The sequence below is a fragment of the Halichoeres trimaculatus genome, unplaced genomic scaffold (genome assembly GCF_033239565.1).
Source record: "Halichoeres trimaculatus isolate MK-OKI-2021-1 unplaced genomic scaffold, fHalTri1.1 fHalTri1_scaffold_16, whole genome shotgun sequence".
NCBI classification, from domain to species: domain Eukaryota; kingdom Metazoa; phylum Chordata; class Actinopteri; order Labriformes; family Labridae; genus Halichoeres; species Halichoeres trimaculatus.
Window position 1 is genome coordinate 17,365,886 of NW_027437194.1, and position 20,049 is coordinate 17,385,934.

General features: G+C 40.2%; 1 protein-coding gene across 1 annotated transcript; it reads left to right on the forward strand.

Annotated features, from left to right (window-relative positions):
• Nucleotides 1-1,269: 1,269 nt before the first annotated feature.
• rfx3 (regulatory factor X, 3 (influences HLA class II expression)) lies at nucleotides 1,270-19,987 on the forward strand. Its single transcript, XM_074690284.1, has 17 exons — nucleotides 1,270-1,414; nucleotides 6,013-6,125; nucleotides 6,227-6,315; nucleotides 8,952-9,210; nucleotides 9,993-10,067; nucleotides 10,336-10,517; nucleotides 10,610-10,729; nucleotides 10,807-10,931; nucleotides 11,038-11,153; nucleotides 11,646-11,761; nucleotides 11,867-12,021; nucleotides 12,106-12,203; nucleotides 12,297-12,446; nucleotides 12,648-12,856; nucleotides 12,950-13,103; nucleotides 13,224-13,266; nucleotides 14,009-19,987. Exons 2-17 carry the CDS (start codon nucleotides 6,018-6,020, stop codon nucleotides 14,287-14,289), a joined length of 2,280 nt encoding a protein of 759 aa, XP_074546385.1. The 5' UTR covers nucleotides 1,270-1,414; nucleotides 6,013-6,017; the 3' UTR covers nucleotides 14,290-19,987.
• The last annotated feature ends 62 nt before the right edge of the window (nucleotides 19,988-20,049 follow it).

The following is a 20,049-nucleotide window of genomic DNA, read 5'->3' on the forward strand; positions in this document are numbered from 1 at the left end:
CCTTTTAATGAAGTGGACTCAAAATCATTTCTTTGTGACTTTTTTGCTGTTTATTAGCTGTAGTGAAATACATATCATTACTGCAGACCTTTGCATTAAATCATATATATATATATATATATATATATATATATATATATATATATATATATATATATATATATATATATATATATATGGGATTTGGGATTTTTGGGGCCGATACTGGGGGCAAAAAAAAGCCGATATCCGATATATCGACCAATATCCGATATATCGGCTGATATATATAATAAATTAATTGATATACACAGGATATATACTGTATATAATCACAAATCATTATAATACCCATCTGATTCAAGACAGAGACAGAACACTCAAATTAAAACAAGGAACTTAAATTATAAAACTGTCAACATAAGAACTATAGTGTAAACCAATGATAAATAAGAACAAGTTGTATACACAATAATAAATAAAGAAGTCAAACTATAAACACACAATGAGCAGCTTACACGTCATTAAAACGCCATTCTATAGTCTTACATTACACAATGGTGGACGGAGGGGGTGGGCACTCGAGCAGTGTGCAGCCCAACACACAGACACACAGGAACAGGAGTGACAGAATCTCCGTGGAGCAAAAATTTTTTATAATCGGCTACATTTTGGCCGATGTTGATTAATCGGTGACAGGTATAATCGGCCCGATTAATCGGCCCGACTGATTAATCGGTCGGGCTCTAATATATATATATATATATATATATATATATATATATATATATATATATATTACATCATTTAAATTTGTATTTAATTCTCTTAACAATATATCACTGCATTCAAATTGTATGCAGATGATAAAGCACATGTCATTTTTTCTACCTTGTATCTTTGATGCTGGCCACACCCTCATGTGCTGTCACCTTTTTTCACGTGATTACAGTCACCTTCTTCCAAAGCAAGGGTTCTGCATTAACTTCTTTTGAGTTTGCCTTTTAAAACAGAAACACTGAGTTGTCTTCTTAAACTGTCCCAGTTTATCTAATGTCCTAATTTACCTGGACCCACCCTATTCTTTATACACTACAAGGTCCATATGTCAATGAATGTCTTTAGGCATGATATTGACCATTGTAAAGTCCCATAAATCAGATTACTATTACATGGCTCACATGCTTACATGTAGTGTGTGAATTTTTGGGTGTGATCTTATTTCCGTAAAGAGTGAATTAAATGCGCTTTAATCTCCTCCCACCTGCCTGCTAAGGTTGCGCGCTCCCGTTGAGTTTTATAGCAACTGTTGCCCAGTGAGGCAGCGCCATAGTCACCGTAGTCCTGGCGACTGTAACCCACCAACAACAACCTCTCGCTCCATCATTACCACCTCCTCCACCATCCTCATCTCATCAACCAGTCCACGGCTCAGGTTTGGAAACATGTTTTGCTATCTTAACGCCTTAATTCAACTCCTCGGTCGCTTTGTGGATGCATTTAGAGGAGATAAAACCGCTGTGGTGGAGGTTTCTGTGCAGCTGAATGAAGCCTTGGTGGATAGCTGTGGTAGTTTGCTAGCGAGGGTGTTTCTTTGTGACGTGGTAGCCTTATTGCTAACGTTGCCTGTAGATACCCACAGCTGTGTGAGCTAGCTGTGAGTGCCTCATGGCTAAAACTCACCTTAACATGGTCACTTTAGCAGAAAAGGCGTTTTTCTGTGCAACTTGTTTGTCTAAACTCACCACGCTGTGTTGTAGCATCGGTCTCGGCTAGTCCCTGATGCTAGCTGGTCAGCTGGAGTAGGAGCAGGTGTCTGTTGTTGCTAGGTTGCTAACGCCAGCTTCTTACAATGCCTGTTGGTATCCCCCTTTTTTGAGCTAATGTTGCGGTGATACAGAACGTTTGTGGTACAAGAGGCTAAAATCATGTCGTGTGCGCAGAATGAGTTACACTACTCAAAAAGGAAAATGTAATGTAAGTGGTTTTCACAGACTAACTGCTATTGTCAATAGCTAAGCCATTACTTTCCCTTTTGTCTTGGGGGGCAAGATAGCTGTGCTAGCTTTCCATCTGCCCTCTTTGTGGCTTCGGATGACTTTGATAAGCTATCTGATAAGACAAGGCGAAGCTTTCCTTTGGTCAGCTTTAAAACATGTAACACCTGCGTTTTATTTTAGTAAAGATTTCTTTTCGTTAGCTAAATGCGAGCTTTACAATTCAAGTCCATATTCAAACAGTTGCTGTTTGTTTTAGACAGTTATTTAAAGATATATACACCAAATATAAAGATCTATGATTAATTATAATGATTATGTCGACCAATTTCTTGAAGATTTGCCTATAAAAAAGCACTAGTATAATTTCAAATTTAGAATATATCAAGGTGGATGTATGAATAAATAAAAAGTGAGTCAAATGAGAACTACTAATAATAAAATAAATAGCTTGAGTGAGATAGTATAAACACAAAAACAGGCCTACACAAATAAGAACTAAGAAAAAAAATAGTACAAAATTGATCAGAAAATATCTCAAGTGAAGGAAAATTTTAGGGGTAGAAAAACAAATAAGCAACAATATCTAAAATAAAAATGTATTGAACACCTATTGAGTGATGACCAAATAAAATATATAAAGTCACGTTTTTTTTTTTATTTCCCCTGCCCTGATGTGGCTTTTTTAATTATTTAATCAAAACACACTCACTCATTAGCATGTGTTTTTTTTAATTTATAAATTAAATGTTACCGCCAAGGAATTGTTAGACTTTAAGATTTATCCACAATTTCTGGGAGACATGTTTATACATACTTATACATTAGCAGTTTAAAGATCATATTTTTCATTGTTGTAGCTCATCATGTGATTTGATGGTTGCACAGAAAAGGGAAAATATGAAATGCTTAAAAAATCTATTTGATTAAAATTCAGTCATATCAGATGGATCATTTTGCACAGTCAAATTGCTAAATAATGCCTCCCATTGCAATCCCACAGGCTACCACAAAGCGGTTGCTTGTCTTCCCAGGATCCACACAACAAAACAAAGATAAGAAAACCAACTATTTAAAACCACTCAAGGAGACAGCTGTTTATGAATCTCAGTGCAAAAAGAACAGTGAAGAGCCAATCTGGGTGCTCTGTTTAGTGCAGTTTGAAATTTTCTTAGATGGTTTTTAGCAGCATTTGAGCAGATAGGTGGTCAGTACGCCATGTGACAGAACAAGTGACCAAAAAACATCTTTCATGACAAAAGGTAGAACAACTGAACATTTCCTTTACTATCTTCATTAATTATAACCCCAAGTAGTTTCACTTTTTACTTGCAGTCTGTTGAAGTTGCAACATTGAATTTGGACACTAATCGTAAAGAGTTTTGTAGTAGAAGAAGCGGAAACTTGTTTCTTGATGTTGCATCACAATTATTCTTAGATCCACTGGGTTTTCTGTGCAGCTGTGCCCCTTGATTTATCGCTAAGGGAGCAAACAAGTGTGTGTTTTGTGTATGTGAAGAGGTGAGTGGAGGACAGGTGCACCTCTAATTGTAATGAGACTCCTCGCTGCTGCGGCCTGTCCACATGTGAGGTGATTGAAATGGAAGTCAGTAAAATTCAGATTTTCTGTCTCCATCTTCAGATGTGATTTCAGTTTAATTGCATACTGTGAGCTATTAAAGGAAAACAACTTTTCATGTGTAGCATCATGTATTGGAAGGAAGTGGTTCAAGCAGAAGCGACAAGTTAAGAGTAGACCGTTGTTGAAGCTTGAAACAATGCAAATGTATTGATCTGCTGTCCCCAAAAAGCCGTATACAGACGCCCCTCTGCGCACACAAACACACCAAACAGGATGTCGGGAACTGCGAGTTATCAGATCGTGTTACCACTTACCTGTAGTCCAGCAGAGCAGAAATAGTACCATGCCACCTGCTGCCTAGATCCTGTTACAATTCCAATCACTTAAAGAGGGGCCAATTAATTCAATTATTCAGTCATCCATTTTCATGGCTTAGCAGATTGCACAATATTTGGTTTGTCATTTGTCCGAACTGGTCAGAAATAATGTTTATTGTTGATGAAAGAGGAGACTCCAAATAGCCTTGTGTTTTTTACTTTTATAATCTTTATCTGCAAACAGATGCACAGGATTTAGAACCACTGACGTACAAATGTCAAAATGTTTCGGGGACATTTCGCAGAATTAAAACCAAGATATTCATTTCAAAAGATTATAACTTTTTTGTTTTGCACCGTTTATTTGATTAATGAGCAACATCCCAGTCTATCCAAACACTGCACTTCGCATACCTTCCCCCACTTCAGGCCCCCTCCAACACCTCCCTCCACCTGTTCCTCTGCTGTAGTAGCTCCTTATTGTGCTCCTGTCTTGCCTCAGTTTGCATGCATTGCTTGTGGATACATTTTTACCTCCAGACTTTTCACCTTTATCACTCCCGGTCATCAGACACCCAGATCCCGCCCCTGTTTTATTTTTCTCTCGATCGCAGAACCTCCGAACCCCTCTACTATTTACCGCCTGTAATTTTAGCAAAGAGGCACCGAGGGGAGCGAACGCAGAGGCAAAATGTTGCCCTCCTTGGTGGCTTTTGTTCCTCCGTGTCTTTGTAGGGGCTTGCACTTGCTCAGTGGAGCACAGTATTTAAGTGGGCCACAAGGGAGTGCCTGAATGGTGAGGCAGGAGGTGTGTGTGTTTGTGGAGGGGGTTGGGGTGAGGCAACAAGAGTGTGTTGTGATGCAGGGGGTTTCTTTTTGGTACCTCCATTAGGTGGGATCAAGGAAGGCCAGAAAACTTCAACCTGATTTGAACCTGCTCGGTGGAATATACGACCAAAATCTCTTCTCCTGAGTGTTTTTTGGCAAATGGAAAATAGAATTGTGTGTTTGGGGGAATTTTTTTAATCTTTCTGACCAGTAAAAGTATGTTTACACCACTAGTCATGTTATCTTTTCTCATGGTATTGCAGAATGGGAATAGTTTGGCTGGGTAGCACTTTATTTTCCCATCTCTGGTAGAGGTGATACAAGCACCTATCCCCCTCCCTGAATGTTGGAAAATAGGCACACTAAAGCAGAAGCCTTTGTGTCAATGAATCGCCGTGCCCCTGCAGAGGAAAAGCATATTTTCCAAAAACAAGAGACTGACTGAAATTTCTATAGCCAGTTTGAAATTCATCTTCTCTAAAATGAAGCCTTCATCCCAAGAAACAGGCCATTGTGATATTAAAGATAAAAGGAAGGGGCAGGCCTTCCCTCAAGAGATGTGAAGCTGTTAGGAGACCCAGCTTAATTAACCAAGAGAGGTTTGTTTATGGGAGTTGTGATGGGGAGGGGGGACGGCCTTCCCTGCGAAGTAAGGGTGATGCTCGTACTATTATTAACTCACAAACACAGGTTCAATAAATGAGGTGTGTCCTAACACACTCCACACTCCTAAAGTTGCTTACTTCCACCTGAATCAGCGTGCACAGCTTGACTTTTTTTTTCTTTTTTTGGTGATCTGTCTCTTTCCCTCCTCTGATCTGAGACCTTAAGTCTTCAGCGACGTTAAACTGGTGAAATTGCAGGCTGCTGCAGCGACCAGAGGCAGCATCTATTTGGAGTCAGTTAAATATTAACTTGTTTTATGGCTGTGAACATGGTGACAAGACCATGTGTCGCTGATGCACGAGGCTCTCGGTACATCGAGTACCACAGGGCAGGAGCGAGTGCTCGGGTAGAGTTACTCCTAAGCAGCTTTGGTCACACTGATTTGGGTGAAACAGAAAAGGGTCTGTTGTTAAAATAGTGTCTTTAATTATGTGAAGATCAGTTTCTCATTTAGGCTTGTTTTATGTCTCTGGAAAAACACATCATGCAGATTTATTTTCCTCTATGCAAATCTTCACATATGTAATTTGATAGATTTGTTTTTAAGGCTATATGCTGGTGCAGTTGCTTCCAGAGGGTGATTTTATCACTTTTCCACTATCACTGTTTCACTGTAAGACATTATTTCTGTTTCCTTGTTCAGGCGCCATGCAGACCCCTGAGGCAGGCGCTGACTCCACCTCCACTGTCCCTCTTCAGACCACCGTGCCTGTCCAGCCTACTGGCTCCGCCCAGCAGGTGCCTGTCCAGCAACAGGTACAACCAGCTTCAACATGCGCGCGCCATTCTGTTTGATCATCATATGTGACTTTAATCCATGACACTTACGTGCAACTCTTTCAATCTTCCCCTGCCAGGCCCAGACTGTTCAACAGGTTCAGCATGTTTACCCAGCACAGGTGCAGTATGTGGAGGAAAACAGTGGCGTGTACACCAATGGCAACATGTGAGTCAGTCTAACAGTCTGTTCCCAAGCTCTGCTCTTGTACCACTTCACATACATATTAGTCCTGTGGCCCTGCAGCTTGCCTGACTCCACTTGAGTCTCTTCACACATTCATTTATGTCACAAGCACATGATGCTGGTGGAAGTGTGTCCAGTTTTTGGTGTTGCAGCTGTCTTTTCCAGTAGGTTGGATTGTAAGGAATTGATTGAGCTCGGTCACCTGGAAATGTCCAGAAGTGGGCTTGTGTCAAGTGTTGATGCTGTGTCAGGGGTCCCCTGGGTGTGAGGAATGGGGTTACGGGGCACTAACAAGCCCACACTGTTTCTGTGATAACACACATACTCACAAGTACATGCGTGGACACAAACATCAGACAGTGTTTGCACAAAGAAAATCTTCTGAGTTGGACTCAAACCCTGCATAATGAGCCAAGTATGAGAGAAACATGTTTCATAAAGGGCTGTTTCACAAAATGAAAAAAATCCATTTTTTCTTATGTCAATATTTGACGCCTTTAACTGCCTGCATACAACAGTACTGAACTTGTAGTCTATTGTTAACATATAAAGTCATTAGATATCTTTCATTAGTATTATTACTCTTAAGAAACCAAACGTAGTTATGATTACTCTTATTTCAAGTGGGCACAGATTGTTAAAGCTAATTAAAACATTGCTGTGATTACTGATTAGTCAGGCCCCTTACTGACCTTAGTCTGGCTCTTAAATCAGTTATCCAAAGATTACAAGTATGGAAAAAGAGGGGGAAAAAAGGTTACAGCTTTCAGCTCATTCAGTAGTTTTACACATACACACACATATATATTTATTTATTTTATATATATTATTTATTTTTGTTTGTTTTTCACAGAATTTTACAATTTAGCACAAAATTGATGAGATAAAAACAAGTAATCATTACATCAATCACTAACCAGATCTGTATGTTGGACAGAAGGTTACAGTGACAAATTTAGTAGTCAGTAAAGAGCATAAGTAAGACAGCACATCATTCAGTACGGCCTTGTAAAGAAAAACAAACTAATGCTCCATTCTTCTGTTGTAAAACAAAGATAAACCTGCTGTTTCATACAAAACACAGTGATGTGTTTCCAGCATTTTCAGAGAGGCTGAGTTAGCATGCATAAAAGAGTATCACTTTAACCAAGTACAGATAAAAGGTTGCTTATTAAAAACAAGATCCCACAGAGAAACAATCATCCTGTGTCATGAAGTGCTTTAGTTCAGACTCTTCCTTTCTCGGTGACTTTATGTTATTCTGCTTTTTTGTAAAACTTTCAATTACAGTACAATCATGACTCGTGCTGAAGCCTCATCATGACGACTGTTTACTGTTAGAGCAACACTGATTTCATCTGAAGAAGTCAGCACAACATTTACAGGGTTCCCCTCGGGTCCTTAAAAAGTCTTAAAATGTCTGAAATTAAAATCTGGGAAATTAAGATCCTAAACTGTCTTAAATTTACCATAAATTTGCTGTAGGTATTAAATTTCCAGATGGTGCGTTTAATGCAGATGGCAAAGCACTATGACCTGCCATAAAACTTCTAATGTGTTTGTAATGGTGTAATGGTGTGTATTTGTTGCGATTTGTTTCACTAATTAAATTGCAGTAGGAGAGTTAGCTGGGAGTGTGATTAGTGATGGTGCAGTGATGCTTTTCAGTATTCAGTTCATGGTCCCACCCCACAAACACACGCACGCACACACACATACATACACGCAAACACAACTTGTGAGTTCATTTTCAATTTGCACTTGCTATTGTGAGTAAAAAGAGTTGGTTTAATGAAAAAAAAAAGTTTTTTTGCCATCCCTCTAACATAAATCCATACGGGTCAGTTTTGACCCACGACACCACAAATGTTTCTATTGTTAATAATGTATGGTTAAAAACAAAGAACACAACTAACTTTTTGGTAGGTGTGCTGTATTATAAGTCTTTAAGACTTGCATAATGTGCTTACCCATGGTCTTCACTGTAGGAAATAAAAAGTGATTTAGATACATAATAAGTTAGCTATGAGGTGAAAAGCAATACTGGGTGTTAGCTGTTGTTTTTTAAGTATAAACAAGCTAAGTTTAACCACGGGTCAAAATTGACTCGCTAACACTAAAGACTTAGGCAGCTTTCTAACTTAACCAATACAAGGGTTAAGTGCAATGCAATGTGTTGTTTACCATAATGCAACTTTAGTATATCCTGTTTTGTATGTTATGTTGGCCCTTTTCTGCATCACAATCGTAAAAAAAAATGGTAGACAAAAGAGAAAATGGTAACTGTTAATTTACAGCAAATAAATTGACTTTTTTTGTTGTCATAATGAAATTTTGGGATTTTAAATTATTTTTGTTTTGGTCTTAAAAATGTCTTAAAAAGCAATAAATTTGACTTTTTAAATAGTGCAAGAACCCTGCATTTAGACTATTTGTACTGGGTTTTATTTGACCATTCATGAATGAATGAACCAACCCAGGCTGTGAATGGCTTGAGTCGAAGCGCCTTCAGAGAGGCATTTAGTCATAAATTAATTATTGTAATTATACAAGTTATGACATGTTAAGAAAATATGAGTTGTGTCTGCACTGACCAAGTGTTAACTTCCTCCAAACAGAAGAACCTACTCGTACTCAGAGCCGCAGCTGTACAGCCAGAACAGCGGAGGGAGCTACTTCGACACGCAGGGCAGCTCATCTCAAGTGTCCACTGTGGTGACATCTCATGGCATGACCCATAACGGAGGAGGGGGCAGTGGGGGGATGAACATGAACCTGGCGGGGGGTCAGGTAATCAGCAGCAGTCCGGGGGCTTACATCATGGACAACACTGGAGCTCACCAGGCTACCCAGACTGCACGAGCTTCCCCGGCTACTGTAAGTCACTGACCCTCCCCTTTTCCTTGTAAGAAGAGTCTCTTCATCTTTTGCTGTGCCACGTTATAGAGATGCAACTTGGTGTGGGGCACATTTAATATCTCTGTCACGATAATCCTTTGCTAATGTATGCAGTGCTTTATGCAGGCAGGGCCTGAGCTCTGTTGTGATCCAACTACTGCCAGCATTGTTCTCATTGTAACCATTAATATTTAATGCTAATACAGGGCTTTATTTCCATCCCAGCCTAAACTGGCTGTAGTTTTTACTCGCCGGTGTGGAGGAACAGTTTTGGGAATGTGCTTCTGCAGATCCAATAATGACACAGCAGGAGAGAGTTGCTTTTTTTTGCTGAGTGTTGTTCTTAAAAAAGAGAAACTGGACCAAGAAATTTACCTTTTGTTTTTATTATTGAGGAGTAATGAGACATAAGACATGTGCCTCATAATGTGAAATAGCGTTACCAAAGAATTCACATGCAAACATAACATCAGGTGTAACAAAATTGTCTTCGCACATAAATCTGTGCTGGAGGAATCTATTTGTCTGATATGCAGCCACAACTGATTTATTTACCCAAGTCTCCATTTTTCAGCTAGGCAGGGTTTCCTTAAATGACGCGTTGTCCTGCTCTGCTTGGGTGTAGTGGTGCTTTCTTTCCTGACTCTCTTTATTTTTTGCTCGTGGCGACTATTGTTTCGTCACAAACTCTTTACTTTTCCTTCTTTCATTTTGGTTTCCTGCTCTTACATTTTGTTCTCCTGTGCTTCATGGTTTATCAGATTGAAATGGCGATTGAGACGCTCCAAAAATCTGAAGGTTTATCGAGTCAGAGAAGCTCGCTGCTCAACAGCCATGTAAGTTGCTTTTTAACAAATGCTTGCCCTCGCTTCAACTCGACTCTTTTGCTGTTCTTCCTCCTTCAACTGCTGTCCATTTTTTGTAACCCTTGCTATTTTGATTTTGCTCTATTCAAAGTGTTTGTTTAAATTCACTTGTTGCTATAGAAATGCAGCTGCAGAGGTGTGATGCTGCAGCATCAGGGTTAGACTTTCAGTCAGAGAGCTGGTGTTTTGGACCAGTGTGAGTCTCCTGAGTGAAGGAAAAATGTGTTTTCTCATGTAGCTTCAGTGGCTGTTGGACAACTATGAGACAGCAGAGGGCGTAAGTCTACCACGATCCACCCTCTACAATCATTATCTGCGCCACTGCCAGGAGCAGAAACTGGACCCTGTAAACGCAGCTTCTTTTGGCAAACTCATCCGCTCCATCTTCATGGGACTCCGTACAAGACGCCTCGGGACGAGGTTATTTTCATTTTTTAGAATTTCTGTCCAGGAAGTTGTACTTTTAGCAGCTAATCAGCATCAGTATGACTGGCATTCTTTCTGTCTTGTAGAGGGAACTCCAAATATCATTACTATGGTATACGAGTGAAACCAGACTCCCCACTCAACAGACTCCAAGAAGACATGCAGTACATGGCCCTCAGACAGCAGCCTGTTCAGCAGAAACAAAGGTGCCCTAACATCCAACATGTGCAACACTCGTTATGTTTTTTAATCCAAAGACACTGACGTGAGCTTTGTGTTTAAGGTTCAAACCAGTGCAGAAGTTAGACAGCTGCTCTGGAGAGAATTACTCAGGTGGAGGTCAGCTCCATCCTGGTGCAGCAGAGCAGACGGTGATCGCACAGAGCCAACACCACCAGCAGTTCCTGGGTCAGTCAGCTGATCCTCTTCAATAAACCAGAGATTTCTTTTGTTGCTGAGTTTGTTTTTTTGAGCATCTCTAAGTCATTAATGTCACTTTTCCTTTAACAAACAGATGCATCACGAGAGCTCCCTGACTTTGTGGAGCTGGACCTGGGACAGAGCAATACAGAGAACATCAGCTCGGAGGATGTGAAAGCTCTCCAGTCCCTTTACAGAGAGCACTGTGAGGTGAGGGGATGCACTAAATCAATCCAACATCCATACAGACAGCTCAATCCTTCAGCCTTTATTAGGACAACTTAACAGTTTAATCTCACATAAGCTTTTTTTAATGAGAAAAGGTCAGTTCAGTAATAATACTGAGCAGAAGTTTTGCAGGTTTCAAAAAAGGATGCTGATTAAAAGTTTGGCAGGAATCCGAGCGGGGAAACTCTGGGAAAGGTCATGTGTGCATATTGTGACAGAGATTTGTAAATGCCAGCTGCTGGTATTCTGGAACAGATTTTTCTCTTCATCTTTCGTCTCCACTCTTCAATCACAGCTCCACTAATGTCTGACAGACGAGGGATTGGGTCTCCCACAGGCGCTGACCCATTACTTATTGCCTTCTTCTTCTAATTAAACTCTCAGAAAATGATAAATATAGCTCCTTGTGTTCCTCACACTATCACACCCTCGCTGTCAACAGATTTGATTTCATAAACTCTACTTTTGTTTTAGGCTATCCTGGATGTTGTCGTCAACCTCCAGTTCAGTCTGATTGAGAAACTATGGCAGACATTCTGGCGTTATTCTCCTCCTGAGTCTGTTGAGGATGCCACCATTACAGAGAACAGGTGAGCTCCTGAAGAATTTGTGGAATTCAGACCTTTTGTATGTTTGAATTTTAGCATTTCCCTGATGATCTGGCAGCTCTCAGAGTCTTGTGTTTGTTTTTTCAGCAGCATAAGTGAGATCGAAGCTCGGCTCCCTCGCGCACAGCTGCTGGTGCTGTGCAGAAACGAGGCTGTGCTCAAATGGATGAGCACCTGCGACCATCTGATGTACCAGGCTCTTGTGGAGATCCTCATTCCTGATGTCCTGAGACCCATTCCCAGTGAGAAACAGCCATTGACTCAACTAAAATCGACATAATCACAGTAACTACTTCGTTTTATAATCCTTTGTTGTCTGTTTGCAGGTGCCTTGACTCAAGCCATTCGCAACTTTGCCAAAAGCCTGGAAGGTTGGCTCAATAATGCCATGAATGCCATTCCACAGAGAATGATCCAGACCAAGGTAAAACGTTTTTTTATCTTTTAAATCAGTTGTTTGACAAAAGCTAAAGATCTTCATAGTGTCTGACGGCTTCTGTGTGCTCTCTTGTCTCAGATTGCCGCTGTCAGTGCCTTTGCGCAAACACTGCGCAGATACACATCTCTGAACCACCTGGCTCAGGCGGCACGTGCTGTGTTGCAAAACACATCACAGATCAACCAGATGCTGAGTGATCTTAACCGTGTTGACTTTGCCAACGTTCAGGTAAGAAGAGTGCGAACAAGAGTGATTTTGTCACTCCTTTGTTTTTACTTCTACACAAATTTTGAGGTCCCTGTGAGAACTTTGCTGAACACCCTGCTTCTAGTCTGCAGAATTCACCTCCAGGTTGTCAATACACCAGCTTTTCCAGACAGTCCCCACTGCCCCTCTTACTTTAAGATCTGCGTCTGTGTTGTTCTACAGGAGCAGGCATCATGGGTGTGCCAGTGCGAGGAGGGTGTGGTTCAGCACTTGGAGCAGGACTTCAAGGCCACCCTGCAGCAGCAGAGCTCTCTGGAGCAGTGGGCAGCTTGGCTAGACAACGTGGTCACTCAGGTGCTCAAGCCTTACGAACATCGGCCCGGCTTTCCCAGGGCGGCCCGACAGTTCCTGCTGAAGTGGTCCTTCTACAGGTCTGAATGAAATCTGTAACTGAAAGTGATCCCTGAGTGTTAAAGGGCTGTTCTGGAGGTGACAAACCTTCATGATGTTTTCTGCTTCTGCAGCTCGATGGTGATCAGAGACCTGACTCTTCGCAGTGCGGCCAGCTTTGGTTCCTTCCACCTGATTCGCCTGCTGTATGACGAGTACATGTTCTACCTAGTGGAGCATCGGGTGGCTCAGGCTACTGGAGAGACACCTATTGGTGTCATGGGAGAGGTAGGACTGCATATTAACGTTTTTATCTTGCTGTTTTTCCATTTGTGATGAAAACTCTGTGTGTCATGGGAAATTATCTCTGTGTTCAGTCTGCTAATGAAAGCTTTTAATGTTTTTCAGTTCGATAGCCTCAACACCTTGTCTCTCTCTAACATTGATAAAGGTAGGTGTCAAAGTATGGATGTTAGGCATTTTTTTAAAGTGCAACTTTTTTGAGAAGCTCAATTAACAAAAGTAAAACTAGAAAAGCACTCAGAGAGTGCAGACTTCCGCCAAGTATAATGTGATTGTCAAGCAACACTTTAGTCCTACTTTAATGTTATACTCCCTTTCAGCAGACTGTCTGCTACAATTTGGTATTGGTCTCAGGTTCGTGTGACAATTTGTTACCTGACGATGTTAAATATCATGATGACCCAGTACATATTACATATTCTGGAGCTTAGTATCCAGAATATTGCCAGGATCTGGAACCTACTTTTACATCTGTCAGAAATTATGGTGACCTTGTCTTGTATTGCTTTGCAAAGCAATCCGACCATTTATCATGGAGTTATATACACATGTGGTAAAAACGGCCCTATCTCACACTAATAAAGAATCCTTAAAAAAAAATCCTGGATTCAGACGGTGATCCAGATCACCTACAAAATTTAATCACTTTTCCTTTATCCCATTTTGAACATTTCCTGAAAATGTCATCAAGACCCGTTTGTTACTTTTTGAGTTACGTCGTTCACAGACAAACAAACAGACAAACTCTCCCAAAAACATAACCTCCTTGGCGGAGGTAATCATCACTAGTAGCAGAAGCTCTGCAAACATGAGAGGAGTTCAGAGTTTTAAAAAAGTTATTTAGGTTTAAAAGTTTCATCTCATTTTGAATTTTTCCTTCTTCTGTCTAGATGAAACGAGTGGGATGGACAGTGACTTGGAGGAGGATCCAGAGGATTCTGGGGAGCCCCTTGCCAAACGAGAGAAGTTGGAGCATGAGGTCATCCAGGTGATCCAGGTCGGGGCTCTGGAGGACGGGTCCCATCCTGTGGTTGGCGTTGTCCAGCCAAGCATCCACCACTCGCTCCCTCAGCCCCCACAGGACCACAGTGAGCACATCCTCACCCCTACTTCTGGTACTCCCACCATCCGTCACTGCAGTGCCACAGGAAACACCTACGCCTCAGTTTGAGGGTCTAACACGAGGCTCCAACCTGTTTGTGCTCTCTCTTTCTCTATCTCCCTTCACATATCTCTCTGTCTGTAAGTCTAGATGTTTCCGTCTCTCATGCATTTTGTCTGTGTGCACTTGTGTGGACACGCTCTCCTATAACTCTATGCTCGGTCAGTGGAGGGAGATCGCTGAAGTGATGATACTCTGCTGTCAGTGTCAGACTGCTCAGCCTCTGGATGTGTTGTCACCCCTTTAGTCTGTGCAGCAGCTGGAGGAGAAGGACGAATTTAACCCTGAAATGTTTCCTGCCTAGGCACGACCTAATGCCTCTGTCTGTCTGTGAAGACAGATTTCATTTTGAAGGGTAACCTTCAAACTACTGATGTCTCAGAGCTCAAATCCACGTCACTAGTCCCAGCAGGGCAAAGTCATCGAGACCTTTGCTTATGTAAATACTTTTGCTTTCCTTTCAGTTTGTGTTTCCTAAAACTCATGGTGCTATCGTTGTCTTTGTTTTGATTTCCTCTTTTTTACGTACAGTTTTCTACCACGTGCATTCCAACCTTTGCTTTGGCTGAACCGAATTTTGTAGCTAAAAGAGACAAAGGGACAACTTTCTGTGTTTGTACAAAGGATCCTGGAGAAGTTCTGTCTTGTTTGAGTCGATAGCGAGCTACTTTTAGATTTTAGCCACAGAGGAAGTAACCCTAAAAATGTGTGTGCTGCTACTTGTGTGTAAATAGAGATGAGATTGAGAAGACCGGCTGTACAAAAAAACACTTTATCAGTGCTAGCTTTTCTATGCACTCTGTGCATAACGCTTGCCTTTTCTTTTTATTTATGATGTTCTGTTGTGCAGTTTTCATGACCAGCTGTCACTGTCAAACAACTCAGTAGACTTTTTTTTTCTTTTTTCTGTGTCTTGATGAAATTTCTTAAGTTCAAGAAGGACCAAAAACAAACCACCTAGAGGAAGCTGAGTGTGAGCCGTTGAGGCCGCCCTCCAGCTTTTTGCTGTCCCACAGTGCCATGTCGCAGAGCAGAAGGAATGTCAGGGATTTTATGTACCTCGGCTTCATCATAGTGCCTTATCCTTACAATGCAGCTGTCCTTGTAGTCCTGACTGTGTGCTGCAGAGAGCCCAGCCACACATGTTGGCTGTCTGGTGACTTGTGGCTGGATTTGGGCAGGCTCATCAGTGTCGAGACCAAGGGATGCAGGCACACACTCACCTGTTGTTTCCTCTGGATCAGCTCTACTGAGCTTATTACGTATGAATCGTGGTCTTTTTAGCCTTGCTCCTGCCCTCACTCTGCCCTCCTGAGGTCTATTCTCGCATTAGCCTTTGTATGTATGTGTGTGTGTGTGTGTGTGTGTGTGTGTGTGTGTGTATGAATGATCGATCTGCTGCATCTCTTTTTGATGTGTACATAAGCCTGCGTGTCTGTCTGTGTGTTGGCGTGCGTGCGTGTTTGTTGGTGAAACACATCCATTAGTCACCCTACCTCAAACCAGTGGTGCCAGCCCTTTTAACGCGTGCAGCACAGTCACCAAATCTTATTGCACACACTCTCACACACACTCACACACCACTGTACCGCACAAATCTACACATGACAGAGAAAATCTGCATCGCTTTTCTCTCACCTCTGAAATATTTTCACTTCAGATTTACCCCATCGAATGCTTTCATCCTTTTAGTTCCCTGTTTAAAGATCATCTTTGTACAGCGAACCAAAAGTAGATATTTTGTGATATTCAAAGAGATATAGATATATATATAAATGAATATATATATGTATAGTATATATGATGATGATGATGATGATACACCACATATATTTGTTGCTTTCTATGTGGTCGATCTGATAGTTTCTATGTGGTTTTTTTTTGTAGCTCCTCTGTATTTGTTCATTTTAGACTGTGAAATGGGGAAGGCACAGGAACTAACTTCTTATTGGTTGGACTCCAGCTATACTTGAACTGTGCTCGCCTTCTATATTGTGAAGAAAAGTGAGATTAATCCTCGAAAACAGGAATGTTTTGTGACTAAAATATTTTTACTTTGTTCTTTATCTCATGCTCGGTGGAAGGATCAAACGGTTTGTGCAAGGAATTGTTTATTTATTGATATTTATTTTGTTTTCAGTTAAGATTTTCACCCATTGAAGGCTGTTATGGGTCCTGATTATGAATTGTGAATTATACCACTGGAAAGAGCAGAACCACTGTACAAGAGGACTGGATGCTTTGATCATTTGTGTTTGTTTTTTGGTGGGATTATTGAAAAGGGGTTGACAATGTATACCTTGTGTTTAAGGGTTGAATACTAAATTATGAATCCCTTCAGGCACTAAAAATATACAGGCGTCAGGGTTAGAACCCCAGTTACCTCTGCAGGAGGCTACTAGTCCAGCTCTTTGTCTAAAACCTCTGATCCTCTGACATCAACAGAGGAAGTTTAATCTGAAGGAGAGGAGACACACGCTTAGCTTCTAACTGCCTCCATCCAGACAACTTCCCTGCTTTTACTCTGACATGACACCCACAGAATATTGTGTTTGCTAAGCATCATTGTCTGCCCGTCCCGTTAAACTGCAATTCTCTTTTAATGTTCTTTAGCTCGGTACAGTTGCTAGAATCAAAATCCAGTGGCATAGATGAGAGTCTCAAGGAAACGTTAACTTTTTAAAAGCCGTTATGATGATAAAAAGAAAAAAAAACACACACTTTTCCCCTGTACCAGTCTTAAGAAGCAGAACCTAATGTCCACAGAATGAACTGTAACTACATTTTGTACGTTTTCTTTTTAATTACTGTTATTATTTTATTTTATTTTTTTATTTTTTCAAATTTCGCAAAGGCATACAACCAAAAACTGATATTTAAAAAACTTAAAAAAAAATAAAATAAAATAAAATAAAAATTATCAAGTGACTTGATAAAAAGATAAAATTAAAAAGACTTAAATCCCCTTTTCCAGGCCCAGCTGAGTCCCTTCATATGCTGCAGCCAAGAGAGTAGAGCCACTCCACAACTGGAGGGAAACTTCAAGGATTATTCCAATCAATCAGCACAATCTGAAAAATATCAAATAGTAAGATTTACCAATTAAACCCTGACTGGTGCTCAGTATCTCTTTTGATAATGTCCTGTCATTGGTCCTGCCCTGAGTCAGATCATCGACTGCTCCTTCCTTCTAAAGGGGATTGACACACACACTCTTAATTTTGATAATAACAGATGTCAGTTTTGAAATTATTTAACCCTTTTTTTAAATTAAGTGTAAAAAAAAAACAGGTGTAAAAACTGTAAAAATGTCTTAGATTTAAAGTCAGCAACACATATAAAGTGTTTGGACTGGAGCAACAAAACATTGTAAAAGTTGTGTAAAAGTTAAAAAAAACACCTGAAGGAACATCTCCCATCAAATTAGGTAAATTGTAACAGGTTAGCATTATAACGGGGTATTATATGGGGGGGTTCCAATCAGGCTGAGTCTCTTAACAGTTAATAATTTCTGAGTAATGTTGTTCAAAGTGAGAATTGTCATCTTCAGGCCTTTGGGCAGCAGTGCATTAAGAAGTGTTATGGCTCTGTAGTGGAAGTCACTGCATAGGCTCAAAAACATCTGTCACTGCAACTCTTTCCCCAATTGTTTTGAGGCGTTTGCTGGCATAAATGCATATGACTATAAAATTGATGTTTTTACATTGTTTTCAATTGAATAAAGGGTTTAAATGATTTTTAAACTGGCAGATTTATAAACATTATATCTAGAATGTTCATAAATATTCCGTTAAAGTTTCCAGGACACTCTGTATATCCTCAAAGGACCAAAAGACCAATTCCTCCCTTATCTAAATGTACCGTACATATCCCATAGTGTTGCCTTACACTCATCCTCCAGACTCATCATGTCTTTTTCCAGACGTCTGGCTTTCTTATTGTTTCTCTAAAGGACAGTTGGAAAAGTCTGCTAGAAAAGGTCAATGAACTTAAAGTAGCTGGAAGTTGAAGTCCTGAGGCTTTTTGTTTACAAAAGTCTGTGACCGTGATGAACCCCCATGATGGAGTACTCCCTGACTCTTGGTTCTAAACTATCGCACACAAGTACAGAGAAAGTAATGAAACTGTGATTGGGAAAAAAAAAGATTGATGGAAAATTTCAAGCCCCTGGTTATGGTTTAAACATCTGTAATCTGTAAAGAGGGTACGGGTAAGAAATGAAGGTTTTGCCTTATGCTTTTTCTTATTTCTCCTTTTATAAATATGAATCTCAGCACCGTTGTCACATAAAGAAACAACTTTGTAGATGTAAACTTGTATAATTTTGTGCCTGAAGTAAAAATGAAATGTTTCTTTAAATGTGTGCTTTAGAATCATAAGTGCTTTCTGGTTTTGCACGCCTCCCATGTGCTGCTGGAAACGATTTCAGATTTTTTTTCTTTCTCTTTCTTATTTTTTTTTATTTTCCCCCTTTTATAGTTTTCCTTGATGTGCCAGCCAGTGATTTAGCATTTCTGCATCTCCAAAACCTGCCTGGTGAACACTGGACTGATGTTAATGCTGCCAACACAATTGTACTTTAATTTTGTGTCTTTGAAGTGGAAAAGATTGTTTTTGTAACAGCTGTTTGCAAATGAGCCTGTCTCCAACCAGAAAATGAAAAAAAAAGAAAAAAAAAAGGAAGAAAAGAAGAATCATAAGCTATTCTTTTACTTGTCATAGGAGCTGAAAAAAAAGGTTAAAGATGCCTCTCCATGTGGATGTGACGGCAGCTTCACTGACCCATAGCAGACTCCAGTGCCTTTAACTTCGCCCTGGCCAGAGCAGACAGCCTGGGTGACTATTGGGTCTCTGGTGGGCAACAGATAGAGGCGATCAGAACAGACGTTTCACTGCACAGGAAGCATTTAGACCTGTTCTAACTGGACTATTTATTATTTATTGGATGTGGCAGCACAAACACACACACATATGTTGTAGTTTACACGCGATAGATGACCTGCAAACAGCTTTTTATTGTACAGAACTGGTTACTGGACAAGGAGAGTCACTGTAAGTAGAAAACGCTCTCTTCTGATCGTGATATCTTTCATCAGATGATATTTCCTGAATGCTGTGACCTGTTTGAGATTTGTATTTGGATGTTTTTTTCAAGTGCCATTTGACAGTGTAGTGAGTCATGGCCAGCTGTAGCATGCTCTAATGCAAGCACAGGCATTTAGCAGTGGCATTTGGGGAGTTTCTGTTTCGTTTTCTTCACCCTTGACAAAAATATGTAAATAAGAAAATCTGAAAAAAAAAAAAGTCTATTTATTTGTGTTTTAATTATTTGATTTGTTCTTTTTGGTGAACATTTTATCAGATATTTTTGGTTTAAGTGCTTTTGTGATTTCCTTTCCTGCTTCTTTTGAATAATGTATAGTATCTGATATAATATATATCCACACAGATTTCATGTGACTTTCTTTTCGTGTGCCATTCAGTTTTTCCTCTTAAATTTGGCGAGCAAACCAATGCGTGTAGGGTGATTTGTATTGTGTATTTTACATCAAAAAACAAGGACAATTTGGGGACTTTTATATTTATAAAGACGTTATCATTTAGTGTGTCGTATTGATGATTATAGAAACTATTAAAGACACATGTAGTTTGGTTTTCTGAATATTTCAGATCTCAGCTCAGGCTAGCTTCTTAGTGTTGTTTTCTTAAAATTTGTGACTTGTCTTTGCAGTAATAAACGTTTTCTTGTTGAAAATTCTGCGTCCTGTC